Below are 18,253 nucleotides of genomic sequence, written 5' to 3'. Positions count from 1 at the left end.
CTTGCCTCCCACAGATGTTACTCTGCTGGATGTGGTGGATGAAGAGATCCCTGTTTCCAGTAAAGGTGGAAACAAAATACACTACAGTCCAACAGGGTTAAAAATCAGTCAGAGAGCAGCCAACATCATGACTCAGCAGAAAAGAATCATGACTCAGCAGAAAAGAATCATGACTCAGCAGGTCAGAGTGTCTGCTGTGCAGACCTGACCTGAGTTTGATTTCCAAAACCAACATTAAAAACCTTGATGGCATATGTGCATCTGTAACTCCAGCATTCCTATGTAAGATGGGAGGCAGAGACAGGAGAATGCCTAGGAGCTCAGGGGCCAGCTGGACTGGAGTATACAGTAGTGCAGAAACTTCAAGAGAATCCTGTTTCAGCAAAGTGGAAGGAGAGTATCAACTCCAGGAAATTGTCCTCTAACCTCCACACATGTGCTGTAGCATATTATATATGCACACACTTTAAAAAAAAATCAAGAAAATCCCAACAGGTGAATCAAAGAATTGTCTGTGAGTGGTGATTTTTGACTAAGGGAAAAACATTCGTAGCCCTAAGAATATCTGAGAACCATTTTCTCTGTGGGAAAAGAGAACCTCTGTCGATCACAGGGAATGCCATAGTCATGGATAAACTAGACTGGCTTGTCCTGAAGGCTGATACTTCACAGAAAATGTTATGATCTGGTGCCCATGAACACCATGGAACACAAAGCTGCCCGTAAGAGTTTCCATCCTAAATGATTTCACACATGGTTGATGGCAGAAACACAAATATGTTCTGACAGATAGCAGCAGACTCTCTGTGCCACAGTGGACAACCACTGTCGTTGAATGTCCAGAGCTCATTTCCTCTTCTTCTGGCACCAGATTTTGAAATTTCCTTTGAGGAAACATGTCTACCTCCCTCCCTACTGGTTTTTTCAGATGTCAAAAATTCTCCCTTAGTTCTTGGACAAAGGAAAAGGACAGAAATGAGAGAAATAGAGCAACAGAACCATCTCCATGGAGAATCTCCACCAAGTGTCTTACAAAGGCCACCTAGTGACCTCCACGGTTCCAAATGCCACACTAATCCCCCGGTTTCACCTGATTTTGACCCATGAGCATCAGAAGATGCAGACCACCGTTATTTCTTCTTGAAGCACTCTGTTTGGCTCCCCAGGACACAACATATTCCCTTAGTTTATCCTCTCCTCCACACCCTCAACATACACACATGGAGTGGGGCTGACCTTCTTGACTATTCTAAGGCTCAATGCCCCAAACTTCTTTGTTTTTCTGTCTGTACCTACTTCCTTGGTTTTTCTCAACTAGTCTCATTGGAGATAATCCAGGCTCACTGAACTTAAATGTTTCCTCATTACCTAAATTATTATCTCTAGCTCAGTGTTCTCCCACAAGCTCCAGATTTCAGCACATATCTACTTGCTGTCTCTGCAGTCTCCATATTAAAATAGATGTCTGCTGTGGTTTGACTGTAAAACTCCCCACGTGGACTCACGGGTTTAAAGACTTGGTTTCAAGTTGGTGGCACCATGTTGGGAGGTGGGAGAACTTTTAAGAAGTAGGGGCTAGCTGCAGGTGGTAAGCCACTAAGGTGCCTGGTTAACTGTCCTCTGCTTCCTGACCTATGGAGAGCGGAGGAAACAATGCCACAAGCCTCTTGAACCACACAGGTCCCAGGCACCATTTCCTCCCCATCAAGACAGTCTATATCTCCTAAACCATGAGTGAGCTCAGAGAAATCCTTTCTGCCTGAAGTTGCTCCTGTCAGGTATTTTGTCACATCCATGTGAAAAGACAGTAGCCTGGACCTAACATATCCAAAACAGTGTTTCTTCTTCCTGCCCAAACTCCTTCCTTCTATAGTCTCAAGGCAACTCTATTCTTTCAGTTTCTCAGAAAGTGCCAAATCTTCCAAGTCAAGTTTCTGTCTCTCTTTCCAGTTCAGATCTGATTGAGAAATTTTACAGCCTCTATCTTCAAAATAGATAACAATGCAATTGTTTCTCAACATCTCTCCTGCTGCCACCTACTACTGGGTACCTCCCCTCATCTCTGTCCTGTATCACTACAGTGGCACCATGTTGGCACCACTCTCCCTAGAGTGATCCTATTAAAACACAGACTGAGCAAAGCCATCCCTGTGCTCAGCATCTTCTGTGATGTTTTGTTTCTCTATGACTACAAGCCAGAGCCTATTCTGGGCCCATGAGGACCTAGATTCTCTCCCTTGGCTCTTACTCCCTTACTCCACTTGAGCTATGCTGCAGTCCTTATTTCTTACACATCTCACTTCTCTTTAGGACTTTGTAGCTCTTGGTACCTCTGCTTGGAATGTTTGTCCCGGAAACTGTGACAGGATGTCACCTCTGCCATGCCTTGCTTGTTTATTTATTTATTTTTCTGGGCACTTGTCACTAAGCACACATACACTTTGTTTACTGTCTGCCTCCTGCAACCCTAGAAGATAAGCCCCATAAAAGTCAAGGGTTTTTATTTGTCTCCTGATGTATCCTCTGCATCTAAAATAGTGTTTAGCACACACTTTGTTCAATAACTACAGTCTGATGAATGAATTCCATCTGCTGGCTTTTATGATTCAAACGTAACCAAATTCACTCTGTTTGGCCTAACTAATTTCCTTATAACAATTCCCTTCTTACATGAAGCCCTCCACTCCTACTTTCTTGGTTTTTATACTTTAATCTCTTAGCATGGATAAATATTCTATGAATTCTATCTATACCAGCAACAGTTTTTAAGTTCCAAATTCCACAATCACGTCACCGTATTTCCTCCATTGTAAACACAGCATTAGAGATTTTTTTCCTTACATTTACTTATTTATCTATCTGTAGAGGTGGTATGTGCATTCCACAGCAAACATGTGGAGGAAAAAGAACAACTTGCAAGGTAATTGATTCTCTCTCTTAACCATGTGAGTCCCCAAAATCAAATTCATGTAGTCAGGCAGGGTTGATGACAAGTGCCTTTACCATCGAGCCAGCTTGCTGGTCCTCATGTTTCAGAGAATAGAGTTTTTAGCAGCAAGCATTAAATTCATCTCAGTTCCCAAAGCACTGGGCTGTGGACAGAAGGAAGGATCAAGTGAGTGTGCTACCAGAGAGATGCTGCATGCAGCCTCACTTCTGGTAGAACGGAGGATACAGTTGAGAGTGTGCTTCAGGACAGATGTTGCGTGTAGACTCATTATCCATCTTGCCTTTTCTGCCACTGTGAATGTGACTGTGAATGTGAACACAGTTTTCCCAACTACCAGGTTCAAGCCATCTCTTTGACTTTTTTCTATTTTTAAAGGCATTCTTGTTGAATCTCTTTTCCTAAGCTTTTTCTCTTCTTGACCCTTTCTTAACATGATGCTTCCCTATGTATCGTTTTCATGATCTTTCTGTACTGGAGGTTCTCTCATCTATGCCTACACTCTGAACCACTAACTCTGCATCTCAACCACAACTCCTCTTGTCTCTCGGGCTCTAAGATCTACATCCAAATTCCCAGCAACCAACAGAATATCTATGCCTTACTTGATGTCTTAAAAGCATCTCAAGTTTAGACTATCCAAGATGTTGTTATCTGTCAAATGTACTTTCCCTCTCCAATTCTCAGTTTTGATCATAAATTATTTATTGATCCAACCACCTAACTTGTGACTTAGGATAAGTTTTGACATCTTTCTTCCCCTCTCTCCCAAGAAGCCACCCAACCTGTTACCTCTCCAATTCCACTTCAGAAACACTGCCAAAACTAAGCCTTTTCTGGCCATTCCTCTCTCCACGCTCTACTGTGTGACCACCTCACCATGTCTTACTGAGACATTATTGCAGTTGGCTAATGCTGACCCCTCCCAGAACTGCTCTCTAACTTGTTGGCTCACTCTCAGAATGTCCCTAGAGTAATCTCACAACCTTGTGGCCACTGAACAGCACAACAACATAAACATCAAGTTAAGATATCTTATCACACTTTCCCACAGACTTATTAAAATCTACCTGTGTATCCAAAAGGAAATATATTTTTGACAAATGAAACAACTTTATAGTAACGTGAAGAGATCACAGTAATGACTGTCATGGCCTGTCATGGCGTCCTTGAAGGCAAGATGGAGGAGCAGGAGCAGGTGAAACAAGGACTCATTGATCCTCCCAGCACGGCTAAACTTGGAAACAACAGAACACACCAAGGCAGAAATACAGCACAGTGTGAGCATGACAGGAGGAATGAAGGAATGTCTGGGGAAACCTCTGGTGTCTTGTTTTTGTTCCTGACCCCACCCTCCACAAGTTGGCAGCCATGTGTCTGAGATACAAGAAGACCTAACCTTCCAGGACAGCATCACCATGGGGAAAGGACAGGGGCAGAGCTCAATGCCAGGTCCACACATGGCCTCTCTCTGAGGAAAAAGTAGAGCAAGAGCATGACCCCGAGAGGAGACCTTCCTAGACATCTTATGCCTCTGAACAACAATATGACAGAACTCTGAGAGCCTAGTCTCTCTGTCCTCTGAAACATGGAAATATGCCAAGATGACTTTTGCCGTCTTTCCTGGAGCAGAGTAAGCCATTCTCTCGAAAACCTTAGACTTCTCTCCACATTTAGGTGAGAATCCAGCCTTTGAGATCCTAAACAAGATCCAAGCAGATTCCACAGCAGCCGTGGGTAAACCATCCATTCTAACTCCCTCTCAGGTTTGTTGGAAGTAAATCACCAGTAAAACCCATTTAAATCTTAACATAACGTGAAGACACACTTGTATAGATGTACTGTTTTGTGGGCTTTTTTTTAAGGAGTCTCTTTTCTTTCAATTAAAAACAACCTATATTTTGCAAAAATGCAGCTGGAGAGATGGCTCAGTGGTTAAGAGTACCAGCCGCTCCTCCAGAGAAAGATTTGGGTTCAATTCCCAGCACTTACATGGTAACTCAGAGTCATCTGTAACTCTGGTTTCGGGGTATCCAACACTCTCTTCTGACCTCCATGGGCTATGTGCATCATGCACAGACATGCATGCAGACAAAGCACCCATGTACATAAGATAGATAGATAGATAGATAGATAGATAGATAGATAGAGATTTGCAATAAAGGTGAAAGACGGAGGAGAATGCCATCTTCATTGATAAATTGATATAAAGGATGACATAAAAGGAAATCTTTAATTTTAACTAGATAGGAGAGAATCTTGCTATGAGAAAAAAACAAGCTAAAAGATTCCATGGAAGCCAAGATCACTGCAGCTGAATCAAATCTGATATTGGCACTAGTTAAGGGAAACTAAACAACACAGAGAAAACTCTCAGGAAAATACTATTGGAATATGGTGGAAAATAAATGAAGGGGAAAAGGAAAGCATAACGAAGAAATAAAGAACGATGAAATTCAAAGACATTCAAATAATAAGCTCTTGCAAAGTTAAAACAAAAGGAGAGGGCAGTGACCAAAGAGATGATGTGAGGATTTCCTCATCCCCAGGAACAGCTGCATTTGGAAAACAGTAGGGTTATCCTAGGCCAATCTAAGTAAGGAAGTCTATCCTCAGCTACTTTGCAATGAAAGTTGTAACACTGAGATGCCCTTCCCTGCAAACAGCACTGTCCTCGGCTTCTCTACTGCATCAGCGTTCCCAAGAGAGTGGAGGAACTTCTCCAGTGACGTGGCAATGGAGATTTCTGTTCTGAAGACAGCACGTTGCTCTTCTGCACAATGATCATCTTTCTGGAAAGTTAATTTGTTATGCTGAAAAGATTGAAGAGAGCCCAGATCAAGAGCTCAAGAGCGCAGACAGCACTGTGAGAAAAGAATCACACTGAACGCCAGCACATTTCTGCAGAGAGGAGTCTGATTAGTAATAACTAAAGAGGAAGAACACTGTGGATGACGACTGTGCTCCCAGTACTGATGGCCACTGTGGATGACGACTGTGCTCCCAGTACTGATGTTGACAATATGCACAGATTAAACATTTAAGATAACAAAGAAAGACACAGGAAGCAGATGCTCTTAAGTCCTATCTTCATAGTAATAACAAAGTTGCTCACTTGTGCTGAGATACAATTAAAAGCAGGGTGCTTTTCTTTTCAGAGTCCCACAGAATTAAAAGCAAGACATCTATCATCCACATCTTTGAAGCTGTATACATGACAATGAATAAGCAAAGGCTGTGGCAAAAGAGAAAGGGAAGTAAAAACAAGTATAGACTACTTCAATTCTTCCACCAAAACAACCGTGAACATTCACTTAAAGGCCAGTGGTTTCAATGGGGAATAGACAAATGGAAATAAAGATGGACAATGTATAGGAACAAGAGATTCACAGAGACCTCCTTGCCTCTGCCTCAGAAGCAGAAAGGTTAATAGCTTGTACCTGGCTCCAATTACACTTACGAAGACATCAAAATGAAGGGAGAAACTTAACAATAAATTTGACAAAAGGGACCTAAAACCTGTGGTCTGAAAACAATAAAATGTTACTGGAGAAAGTTAAAGACACAAATAAAATAAAAGCTACCACCTGTTCATGGATAAGAAGCCATACGATTCATTCATCTCTTTAAATCGTAGTACTAGAGGCTGCCTTGAGCTTATGCGACTTCTATCACTGAGCTGCAGCCTCAGTCTTTGATAGGTTTAAAATGGCAGTCTTCCTCATATACACATGCTCAGCATAATCCTTATCAAGCTCTCAAGCTGCTTCTTTCCAGAAATTAACAAGATTGTCCTAACATTCATTTGAAAATTCAGGGAACACATAATAGCAAAACAACCTTGAGAAGGAAAAGCAAGGCTGGAGAACTGGAACTTCTGATTGTGAAGTTTCCTATACAGTAGTAGCAACCAAGACAGTCAGGAGCGAAGACGGGATGAAAGCTCAGTGGTCAGGACTGAGACTCCAGAAACAGACTCTCATGTGTTCTCAACTATGCCAAGACAATTCACAGAGGAAACAACAGTCTTCTCATCAAACAATGCTAGGGCAACTGCATATTCCAGAAGAAGGGTGGAGAGAGGAAGAGAAAACCAGAAAGGATTGGAAACCTATAATAGGGATAAAAACCATTAAAAATGCTGAAGAAAATATAGGAGGCCGGAGAGATGTCTCAGAAGCTAAGGACACTTGCTAACTCTCCCAGAGGATCCAGGTTTGATTCCCAACACACGGAGCAGATCACAATCATCTGCAACACAATCATCCAGGGGACCCAGTGACCTTTGCTGGCCTCCTCGAACACCGAATGCACGTGGTACACAGACATGCAGGCAAAATAAACACACAAAATAAAATGAATAAAACCACAGGCATAAATGATTTCATGGATTTGGATTAGGTGCCGAGTTCTTAGATATGACATCGAAAACATAAGATACAGAGAAAAAAAATGAACTGGATATCGTTAAGATGTAAAACTTTTGTGCAGTAAAAGTTCAAAAAAAAAGGAAAGACAACCAGAATCAGAAGAATTTTGAAAGTCATACATTTGAACAAAAGGAATCTGTGAAGAATAATTGCAACTCAATAATAAAAAGTCAAACTTAAAAATTAGCAAACAATCCAAATGGACATTTCTCCAACGAAGACGCACAACTGCCCAGAGATCTCATGAAGAGCAGCATCAGCCACCAGAAACAAGACCCAAAGCACACAGCGAGCACTCCACCTGTTAGGAAGACTCTAACCAGCGACAGACAACGACAAGTACTGATGATGACGCAGAGACACTAGAAATCACACTCTGGGATGTAAAATAGCACACCTACCTTGATAAATAGTCTATCTGTGCCTTAAATGAATAAACATAGACACTACTGAACAATTCCACTCCAGGTTTATCCCTATGGGAATTAAAGGTATTGTCTACAGAAAAGTTTGTTCAGGCACATTCAAAATGCCATCCTTCATGACAAAAATCAGGATGTGAAACAGCCTGCCAATCAATTGAGTGATGGACAGATAGGTAACATGTGATACAATTGGACTGTAATAGACAAGACATAGCTGGAACTAGACCGTGTGAGCCCAGGGCTTGGAAGAGGGTAAGGGCTGGTGAATAGATAGGAAATGGGAGTGACTACTAGTACGGAGGCTTTGAAATGTTAAAATGTATTGAAACTGATTGTGACAATCATCCACAACTGTGTAAATATACTAGCACCAACCGAACCGTAGATCTCAAATGCATGAGTCATATGGTATGTGAGACATATCTCCAAAAATAATGAGACCAATGCCCAGGATTTGAGTCTGAACTCCACACTGCCCGATGGAGAGGCATTAAAGTAGCTTACTGCTCTTGTCACTCAAATATCAGTAAACTAGCCAAATTAAACAGCACCAATCTCTGGCGGTGTTTCAAAACTAAACTAACACCTGTAAAGTGACTAGAACAGTTTGTGACCCAAATCCATCTGTATGGTAACTAAAACAATTTCATACCATTTATTAAATATTTGCCATATTAGTGTCCTAATAATGGCTGCTGTCACAAATTAGCACAAACAATTTATTCTCTCCAAGTACTTGAATTCTGGGCTTAGGGAAATCGCTCAGTAGGTAAAAGTACTTGCTCTGAAAGCATGAGAACCTAAGTTCAAATCCCCAGCACCCATGTAAAAAGCCAGGCATCGCTGGGAATGCCTGTCTTGAGCAACAGAAACAGATGGGTACTGAGAGCTGACGAGCCAGTCAGCCAGCGAGCTTCTGGTTCATCCAGAGACCCTGCCACTGCACACGGGTGACAACTTTTAAGGAAGACATCAGCATGAATTCTGGGCCTCCACCTACACGTAGAACACACACACACACACACACACACACACGCATGCACATGCACATACATACAGTGAATACCCATACACTGTAATTTCATTTGGGAGAAAATTATAATTGGAGATATATTACAACATAATTTAAAAGATTAAACTGATTAATATCAATTTTATATTTTAAAAGTAATATATCCGTAAGTATTCATAGGTTTTAAAAAAATTCACCATATGTCTACTTATAAGCTATATTCTCTAAACATTAAGAAGGAAATGAAAAATTATAATAATATAAACAAAAATTATAATTTTTTTAGAACTTAAACCATTATATAAGTTAAGAAGGCAATAAAAATATAGTTATCAAACTACTTATAAACTATAAAGCTGTGTATAAAAAATGTGTTGGATCACTTCACAAAAACACTATAAAAATATTATGAAGACACCAGGAACAGATTCCACAAAACTATTGCAAGTGCTGCAGATAGCTAAATATCTTCAGTGATGGATCACAGAAATTAAATTAAAAACATAAAATTCAAATTAGTAATAAATGAGCAAAGAATGTGGACACTATGCAAAAGACTAAGCATATAGTGTGAAAAGTACCATAAAGATTTCTAGAAACTAAAGAACTACGGAGACTTTTAAAGTGGATGCAATTATTTTGTTTAACTAGTCACTAATGCTGTCAAGGATGCTGGAAAACAGGAAGTGGCCATGGCACAAAGGGCCCACGCCTTGGGAACCAACTTGACCTTGGGAGGGCAACTTAGCAATGGCGATGGAGAGCTTCAGAAAATGTTCACAGGCTTTAAACTAGAACTCCTACTTCTGGGGTTCCATCTTCATAGGGCACACCCCTACTTAAGGAAGTAGTTCCTGTGCTGATGTTTATTGAAGATGTTGCAAAAGACGGAAATTATAAAGTCAGCTACATAACTGTAAAAAGTGTGCTAACCAAGCCTGTGCTACCAAATGCAAAACACTTGTGACTCACGCCCTCACTAAAAGACAAGAGTTTAAAACTGTATACACCTCGATGCTCATGATGCTATCATGAGTTTTAAGGCAGTACCAAGTAAAGGTGAGGTGAGAGGGGTGGCCCAGTCAGCTTTCTCAAGTGTCTCTCCTCACCCTAATAGGGTTACATGGAGTTCTCATGGCTTGTGTGTGGGCAACGGGCAACTGTACATGCACTCTGTATGAGGCCAAAAGAAACATCTCTGAAATCATTCCTTGAATTTAGACCACAAAAAACAATTCCTTACATTCCTTCACATCTTCTACGTTCTTGTATTCTACTTCAAAGGCATTCATTTATTTTCCCCCCATTTTGTTTTGAAATGTCATTGTTACTTATTGTCTCCTTTTATAAAGCATTTTGTTGCCAGGCTTGGTGATACATCCCTATAATATCAATACCCAGGAGGCTGAGGCAAAAAGATCACAAGCCTTGTCTGGGATCAGGGCGTGTGTGTGTGTGTGTGTGTGTGTGTGTGTGTGTGTGTGTGTGTTGATTTTTGTCTAGGTCAAAAAATTATTATATAAAAATGGTTTTAAATCAAGGGAAATCTCTCTTTGTGTTGGGCTGATTCTATAATTTGGTCTCTAACCACTTTGATAACACACGCCAGAAAGTACACGTTGTGTGCTGATCAGACACTCTCTTCTACAACTTCATTCCTCCAAACCTAAGGAAGCCTTGGCATTCCTCTCTGAACCCATTTTCCTATCTTTGCAGCTAGGCTGGCTCCCACCCTGTGTGTCCAGAGCAGACATAGGATGGACCTGGCGTGCTGTGCCCAAACTCAGAGCCCTGAGTCCCTGTGACCCCCCAGCTCCCAACACTTCTAGATCCAGCACGGGAGTCCGCAGGCAGCCACACATGAGCTTCCAGCCCTGCTCAAGCTGAAAGGGGAGAAGCTTAGGGAACGAGGGAGCAGTGGGGAAACAGAAAAGTAGAAAACAGGGGCTGGAGAGGTGGCTGAGCTCTTAGGAGCTGTTCTTGGAGAGGAGCTGAGTTCCACTCCCAGCACCTGGGTCAGTGCCTCACAACTGCCTGGACTTTCAGCTCCAGGTGATCCAATGCCTCTGACCTCTGTGGGCACCTGTGCTCACATGCACACACCTACACACACACACACACACACACACCACTTAGAAGTGATAATTCTTTTTAAAGGTGAAGATATTTAAGAACTCTAACAGAAGGCCTTTCTGTTCTGCAGTGGGCTGTGTGCTGAAGGTACATGCTTGTTCCTAGATCATTGAAAACTAGAGGCCAGAAACTCCAGTCATAGAGCATGTATTTTTCTGCATGTATAAATGAACTAGGCTTCCTGATATCCTACAATGGCATAGCCAATTATTGCCTCCACATGACAGCTGAGAGAGGGTAGAGAAGGAGAGGGGCTGATCTACTGGTACCAAAATAAGCAGAGACTAAGACATGCGTGGCCATGGACATGCATGTAGCACTTCCAGTCAGGGTGGTCATAGAGGCCAGTCACTACCTGGCCTGTGGAAGAACTGCATGACCTTAGCCTCACCCCAGAGCTTCTGAAAGAGACTTTGAATGTTAAGATCTTCAGTGATGCATGTGTCTAAAGTCTGAGAAACATGGTCCCGAAATACACACACACATAGAGACACACTTGCATGTATGCACACACAGACACATACATAGACAAAGACACAAAGATAGACACACACACACACATGCACACATGACAAAAACAAAGCTTATGCCTCCTCTCTTTTTTCTGTCAAATCATCAAAATGTCTGATGATTCTTCACCACAAGGGCTACTCTTGCTTTTTGGCCTCTCCTCAAAATATCTGAAGGAATAAACTCTACATAATTTTCCACACGCCTTGCCATCACCCTATACAGGCTGAGCCAGCACACCTGAATTAAACACTCATCCCTTGTTCACAACTATTGATTACAGAGAAGCAACCATAACACCTCAAGGGAGAGGAAAGACTCTGAAAAGGTACTTTAGCCAATGAGAAGCAATACAAATTCACACTGCCAGACATACCTCACCACTTTCTCTATTACTATCCAGGGAAATCATGATTAAGGAAATCATTTGATGTGCAGCTGATCACTCTGTAAATGTTTATTTAATTGCATGACTGGTAATCCCAAATTCATGGTCAAGACTCAAGTGTGCAATTCTGCCTTTAAATCTACCGGATGAGACGCAAACAGATCCTGCTGAGAACGTGGAAAAGAGCTTTTTACCCTTCAGTCCAGGCCACAGCTTTAGCAAAAAGAAAGGTTCTTTTGGTGCTGTAGACTGGGGAAGGAAGGGGCTTTCTGTGGGCACTGCACTTTACTTATCTTTGTAAGTCCAGCTGAAAGCAGCCCATTCTTTAAGACGAGTTCTGAGAACTCACTCCTCTGAGCTGTGTTCCTCGTGGCACTGTCCTTGGACTGGTCTGTGGCTCTCAGGAGGAAGGACTCATTTGTTAGTTCAAGCCTTTCAGACTGACTACAAGGTCAAAAATGTCCCCTCTGCCTCTTACCAAGCCGTGTGACTTTGGCTGAGTGACTCTCCCTTCTATAACTGTGACATGCATAAATCAATATAAAGAGTTGTTGTGAAGATTACATGAGACAACATACATGAACCATTACAGCGCCTGGCACATGATAATCAATGCGAGCTATTATTAGCACTCGACAGAATCTGGCTTCTATTGGAATTGGTTTCATATGTCTCCTTTCCCTACTACATCATGTGCAAACTGTTTATATCCCAAGGAGCTGGCATAGGTACTTACAACTGGCAGACAAACAAGATTTGTCAAATTGCTTTGAAGGTATGCCAGGAAGAGGAAGGGAGAGGGGGAGCTGGGAACAAACAATGTACATTATGATTTTACCCAGGGCCAGACTCAGTGTTTGATTTTCTTTTGTTACCACAATACACTGCTTCAGACAGCAAAATTTCTATAAAGTGGGACTAGAGAGATGCTATTTATCAAAACAGATGCTTTGTTCAGAGACAGCAAAGGTATCACATCTAAAAATATCCAGTTTGGTCCCTGACTGAGTGGGGACTAGAGGTTGAAGTTCATCCAGAGCTGTATGGGACAAACCGGGCGTCTTAGCGTGAAGTCACATCAATTAAGACCGTCAGCCGAGGGCCTTGAGAGATGGCTCAGTGATTAAGAGCACTGGCTACTCTTCCAGAACTCCTGAATTCAGTTCCCAGCAACCACATGGTGGCTCACAACCATTTATAATGGAATTTGATTCCCTCTTCTGGTGTGTCTGAAGACAGAACACACACACACACATATGATAAATAAATAAATCTTAAAAAAAAAAAAAGACCATCAACCTAGAGAAGGACATTTCATTTTTCAGAGTATCTACAGAGAACGATGTCTGTGGACTGCTTATGAATTATATTCATCAAGAGTGAGGGAACCCCTGTGACTAATTCAAAGGTTCCTTTTAAGCCCTCTGACCCTGGAATGAAGATCAACTACAATTTTAGTTGAGTTTTACATACTGACCGAGTGCCCACTCAGGAGCTCAAGGTGCTTGTGGCTGACAAGAAGGACTTGGGCAAAAGCCTACAGAGCACGCTCTCCGCAGAGCTCACCATCTCCTCTGAGATGATGTCAACTTCAAGGACTTGTCCTTGTGGCTTATGTGCTGATTCATAATAAGGACATCAGAGACCAGTTGTGGACCTCATGTGGTAAAACTGCTAGCCCAAACCCAGGCCACAGACTTGTCTTGTGGCTCTTACTGGATCAGTAACCTAGCTCAGTATTCTTCCTCGATGCCTTTCAGAACCACATCTTCTGAGGCTTCATTGTGAGTACCCAGCTGCCTTCTGCCCTCTGTCATGACTGAGGCCTCTTTCCCACCACTCTGCCTGCCTGGACAACAAAGTGGCTATTCCTTTTAAAACTTAAAAAAAAAAAAAAGGTGCACTGGATACCATACATCCAAAGATGAATCCAGAAATTAAGCATTACGGGCTGCACAGCGTCATAGAGAGAAGGAAAATGAGTGTGATGAGTGCCACCTTGATGAGGTGGTCAAGGCAGGTCCCGAGCCAGGCCAAAGGATGGGAGAAGGCTTAACAGAGAGAGCAATAACTCAAGAAAAATCTAGGACCGGGAGCAGCCGTCTGTATTTATTGAGCACACAGTCTACATTAGGAACTTCGTGTAGGTCATTACTGGGTCCTTATAACCCTCTGAGGCAGGTATTAATCTCTCCATTTCACAGGTGAGAAAGCTGAGGCTCACAGTACCAAAAAAAAAAAAAAAAAAAAAAAAACAACGATGGAGCTGGAATCCAAACAGAGGTGGGCTGGTTCCAGGATGAAGGTCAGCTAGGCCTCCAAGATGGAGGACAGTGCCTTGCAGCTGACTGAGCAGGAGGAAAGATCAGGTCCCTGAGGAACTGAAAGTTGCTTGGTGAGTACTAGCTGGGGGTGGGGACACATGTTCAGAAGAGAAACCAGAAGTAGAGGAGCTCTGGTTAGAGCTAGACTTCTTGACATCTAGACATTTGATTCCTACAGTCTAACCCCTCCAAGCTCCTCTCTTTTGTAAAAGAGAATACAGAATGACAAGGTCTGCCTCTCTCCCATAAGGAACGACCATGAACACCGACTGAGATTGGTGGTGTAGACTTCATTACAAAATAGGAATTCCTTCACAGACTAGATTTCATCAGTCTCCTCCCCACCAGCTTCAGAGATTCACAAGCCTAAGAGTCCAGTGATCCAGGCTTCCCCTTTGCCCGAGTCCACAGTTGCCACTTCCTAAGTACGGGATCCCAAGGTGAGTTCCGTTCTTAGTTCCTGCACTGAATCCTCCGGGGAAATGGAGGTGATAAGGACATCACTTACCTTATATGGACGAGAGGGAAGCTGCGAAGCACGCATGGGAAAAGGAGCACAGGTCCCAGCACACAGTAAATAAGGCCTTAGTGAACCCACACAGCTTTAGTCTGCTTTACTTAGGAAGAAATCTGTTTGCTCGTTCTCTAGTCCCTCTGCATCCTATGTGATAGAAATCTGTGAGCCTGTTAGAAGCTGGCGATGAAGTAGGTTCGCGACCCTACATTCCCCCTTTGTTCCTGGCTCCCAAGGACTGGCAAGCAGCTGGCTCTCCGTCCTGGCAGAAAATGCCCAAAAGAGGTAAAAGGCAGAGACTGCACACCATTTGTGCAAACCAGTCTGCCCTTGTAGTTTCGTAGGCAAAATCTAACGTGGTCAGTCGGATCTGACCTGCTCTTTTAAAAGGAACTCTTCCTTTCTTCCCTCCACCCCTTTCTCCCTCTCGGGGACGCGCACACTCCCCCACACAGCTCAAGGAGCTTACAGAATTTTTACAACAAGCACTCTGGGGTCCTGTTGTGACAGCCTCTTGCCACATTAACTTGCCTGTCCAACTCCCCGCAGAGAAGGAGCAGAGTCTTTGCTAATGTCCCAGCAGGAAAGAACGCAGGAAATTCGAACAAAACAAATCTACACGCAGAACCCAACATCTGCAAGCCAGGGACCCAAACCGACACTAGATGACTCCAGACTGTAGATGAAGCAGCTGCCTCTTTAGATACAAGAGGATTGAAAAACAGTCACTTGCCGCTTAAAAAAAAACACACACACATCTGCATACCAATTAATTATGAATATTCATCGACTCCAGCCTACTCAAGAATACTGCAACCCTGAGCTCTGTCTGCTTCCCAAAGCTTTCTCTGCCTCGCTCAGGAGAGAGGGAGAGTTCATTCAGGCGCTTTGCCTTTGGCTCTTTCAAGTATTTGCTTTGGGTCTGGGCTTTTTTTTTCCCCTGAAGGGTTTGGATCAAATCAGTTCTTGTCTTACCCTTTATATCTTCCATAAGGGGCAGCTTTTTGTTTTCTTCCTCTTCCCTCGTTTGTCTTGGGTGTTTTTGTTTTTGCTGCCTCTGCTTGCTGTGGTGGCTTTCTGTGAGAGAGGTACTCACGGTTCAGAGATATAACAGACCCTAGGGCTTGTGGGAGGGGCTAAATTAGCCAGCCCGGTTTCGGAAGGAACCTCAAACCCGATGTCTTTTTCATTGACTAGAAATACAGATTGGGAGAGGAGCCGGGCAGTTCAGTTCCCTAGTTACTCGAAAGCTCATGGAGGTTGTAATTTCTTTTTCCTAGGCTTGAGGCAGTGTGTGTTCAAAACTCACTCTCCTTCCCCTTCCTTCCTCTTTTTCTCCTTCATATATCTCTCACCCTCTCTGTTACAGAAAATCTAGTTTTCTCTTTTGAAAAAGACATTTCTACTACTACCAAAAAAAGAAAAAGAAAAAAAGAGGAAAAAATAAGGAGGAAAAGCTCCGGGTCCTGCGATTATAATGTTGGTAGCCTTGATAGTCAACACCTGTGGGAGGAAGAGCTCTTCCTACCGCGGCTTAAAGCTGATCTCTCCTCAGCCCCTGATGAGCAATCATTTTCAGTTTCGTCAGAGAAGAACGCGGGCAGTGGGGGAAGCTGCAGGCAAAGCCACACAGTTGTCTGGAAAGCCTTATGGGACCACTGAGTAAATTGCTCACTGGGTATGTATACCTCTCGTCAGCTGTGAAATGACAAACGTCATCCACTTTTCTCCAGCTTTGAATTCCTACCTCCAAAGCCCTAGAACACGGATAGCCGCGCCCAGGCTTTGTGCAAGGTGACCCACATGCAGGTGAACTATGAACTTGTTTTGAAAAGAAGAGGTTTGAAATGAGGGCTGGCCCTCAGGAAGGAAGGTTTAAGTCCTCAAATCCCAAAGCCACTTGGACAGCTTCTCCTTATAAGGCTGCTGTAACCTTAGCTTTGAGGTTTGAAGACCTGAGGCATCCCATCAACCCAAGAGGACAGCAGGAAAACTAAGCCACCTGCTCTTATTCGCATGCCACAGAGCATGGAGCCGACCTCTCCTGTTTGCCACCATGCTTCCAACACCAGATTCTCCCACAGTGCTGGTACTCAGTAAACAGAGTGAGTGGCTGAATTCGTGAATGAACAGCAACAATGCTGGACTGTAGCTAGAGACAGCTTTCTGATTCCTAGTTCATGAGGATTTTGTTGTTGTTTGTTATTTGTTTGTTTTTTCTGTATTTCCTTTATAGCAGAGAATTCGTGTCTGGAGCTAATTATACCACTAGACATAGTTCTGCCCAAAATCATTTACTTTGTGACCACTGAAGATTGCTTTGAAGGAAATGCATTCTCTGCTACACATTTGGTGTATTTGTAAAGGGGCGGAGCTGACTTTTCAATTTAGATGTTTGCTGCCTTGCACAATGCAGTGGCTGCCACACAGCACATGCTTACTGAATTCTGGATTATTTTCATAAATCCAGAGCTGTATAGCAAGACTTTCTGTATCTAACTAAATGGTGCATAACTATAGGATTTTTCATTTCGAAGAATAATTAATTACACTAAAGATCTAATAAACGCTTTCTCTAGAGCCAGTTTAAACTGCATTTCTAATAATAAATATTGGTTTGATATTGTCCTATGATAATAACATTGTTTTTAAGTGACATAATGAGATATTTTCAAATGACAGCAATCTTTGTGGCTTTATGACTGCATGTGTGCTCTATAAAATATATGAAGTTCATCCTGGAGAGATGACTCAGTAGATAAAAGTGCCTTTGGAGCCTGACAGCCTTTGTTCAATCTTCAGAATCCTTGGTGGATGGAAGGAGAGGACAGATTCCCACAAACTGCCCTCTGACCTCCATACATGCCCCCCCAAATACACATACCCTTCTCCCACGCTCCCACACATAATTTGTTTTTAAAAACTGAAGTTCGCCTGAATTGAATACAAGGAGCCTTCATACCAAACTAACTCATCCTACACAGACCTCCTGACCACAGTTAATGGTTTTGGTGGTAGGGTGCTCTGTGCTGTTTAATCCTGCTGCTCGGTATTCACAGTAGCAGGAAAACATTAGAGCTGAGCATGGGTTACCTCCCAATCACATGAGAGTAGCTTACATAAGAGACAAGGATACAAGCGCCTGTTCAAAGGCCTGAAAACTCCTTTAAATTTCAATTTTACTTCTGGACAAAAAAAAAATTCATCGTGATAATTTTATTGTTTCTTTTTTCCAATAGAAAGTAAGAAAGGCACTCAAGAAAGCTGCTGGAGTTAAATATACCTGTCCTCCTTTTACCGAGGAAATGTATTTTTAACGTTAAGTTCTTAGAAAACAATTTCACTTTTCCTACACCTTCAATCTCCTGCATTATGTCAGTTCCTCCCTTAGCATCTAAAGTAGTTAAGTCTCTGTGCCTAAAGATAAGTTCTGGTACTTAATGAGCACAGCGAATTCAGTTCTGCACGATGAGAATGTTCTGGAGAAGAGTTGCTCAACGATGTGAATGTACTCAACAAGGCTTAACTATAGCCAAAGGTGGTCAATGCTGTCTATTTTATAACTATAGC

General features: G+C 42.5%; 1 protein-coding gene across 1 annotated transcript in view; it reads right to left on the bottom strand.

The window, feature by feature from the left end:
- The window catches only part of Entpd1 (ectonucleoside triphosphate diphosphohydrolase 1), a 78,332-nt gene extending 62,406 nt beyond the window's left edge, over positions 1-15,926 (bottom strand). Inside the window, 1 exon segment of the mRNA XM_028775961.1 lies at positions 15,659-15,926. Within this exon segment, the coding sequence (XP_028631794.1) occupies positions 15,659-15,674 (16 nt within the window). The 5' untranslated portion in view covers positions 15,675-15,926.
- Positions 15,927-18,253: the final 2,327 nt, after the last annotated feature.

This window comes from Grammomys surdaster, unplaced genomic scaffold, assembly GCF_004785775.1.
Source record: "Grammomys surdaster isolate TR1022 unplaced genomic scaffold, NIH_TR_1.0 66, whole genome shotgun sequence".
Classification (NCBI taxonomy): Eukaryota; Metazoa; Chordata; class Mammalia; order Rodentia; family Muridae; genus Grammomys; species Grammomys surdaster.
Note: the sequence above shows the minus strand (reverse complement) of the source record. Positions and strands in the feature narration are given on the sequence as shown.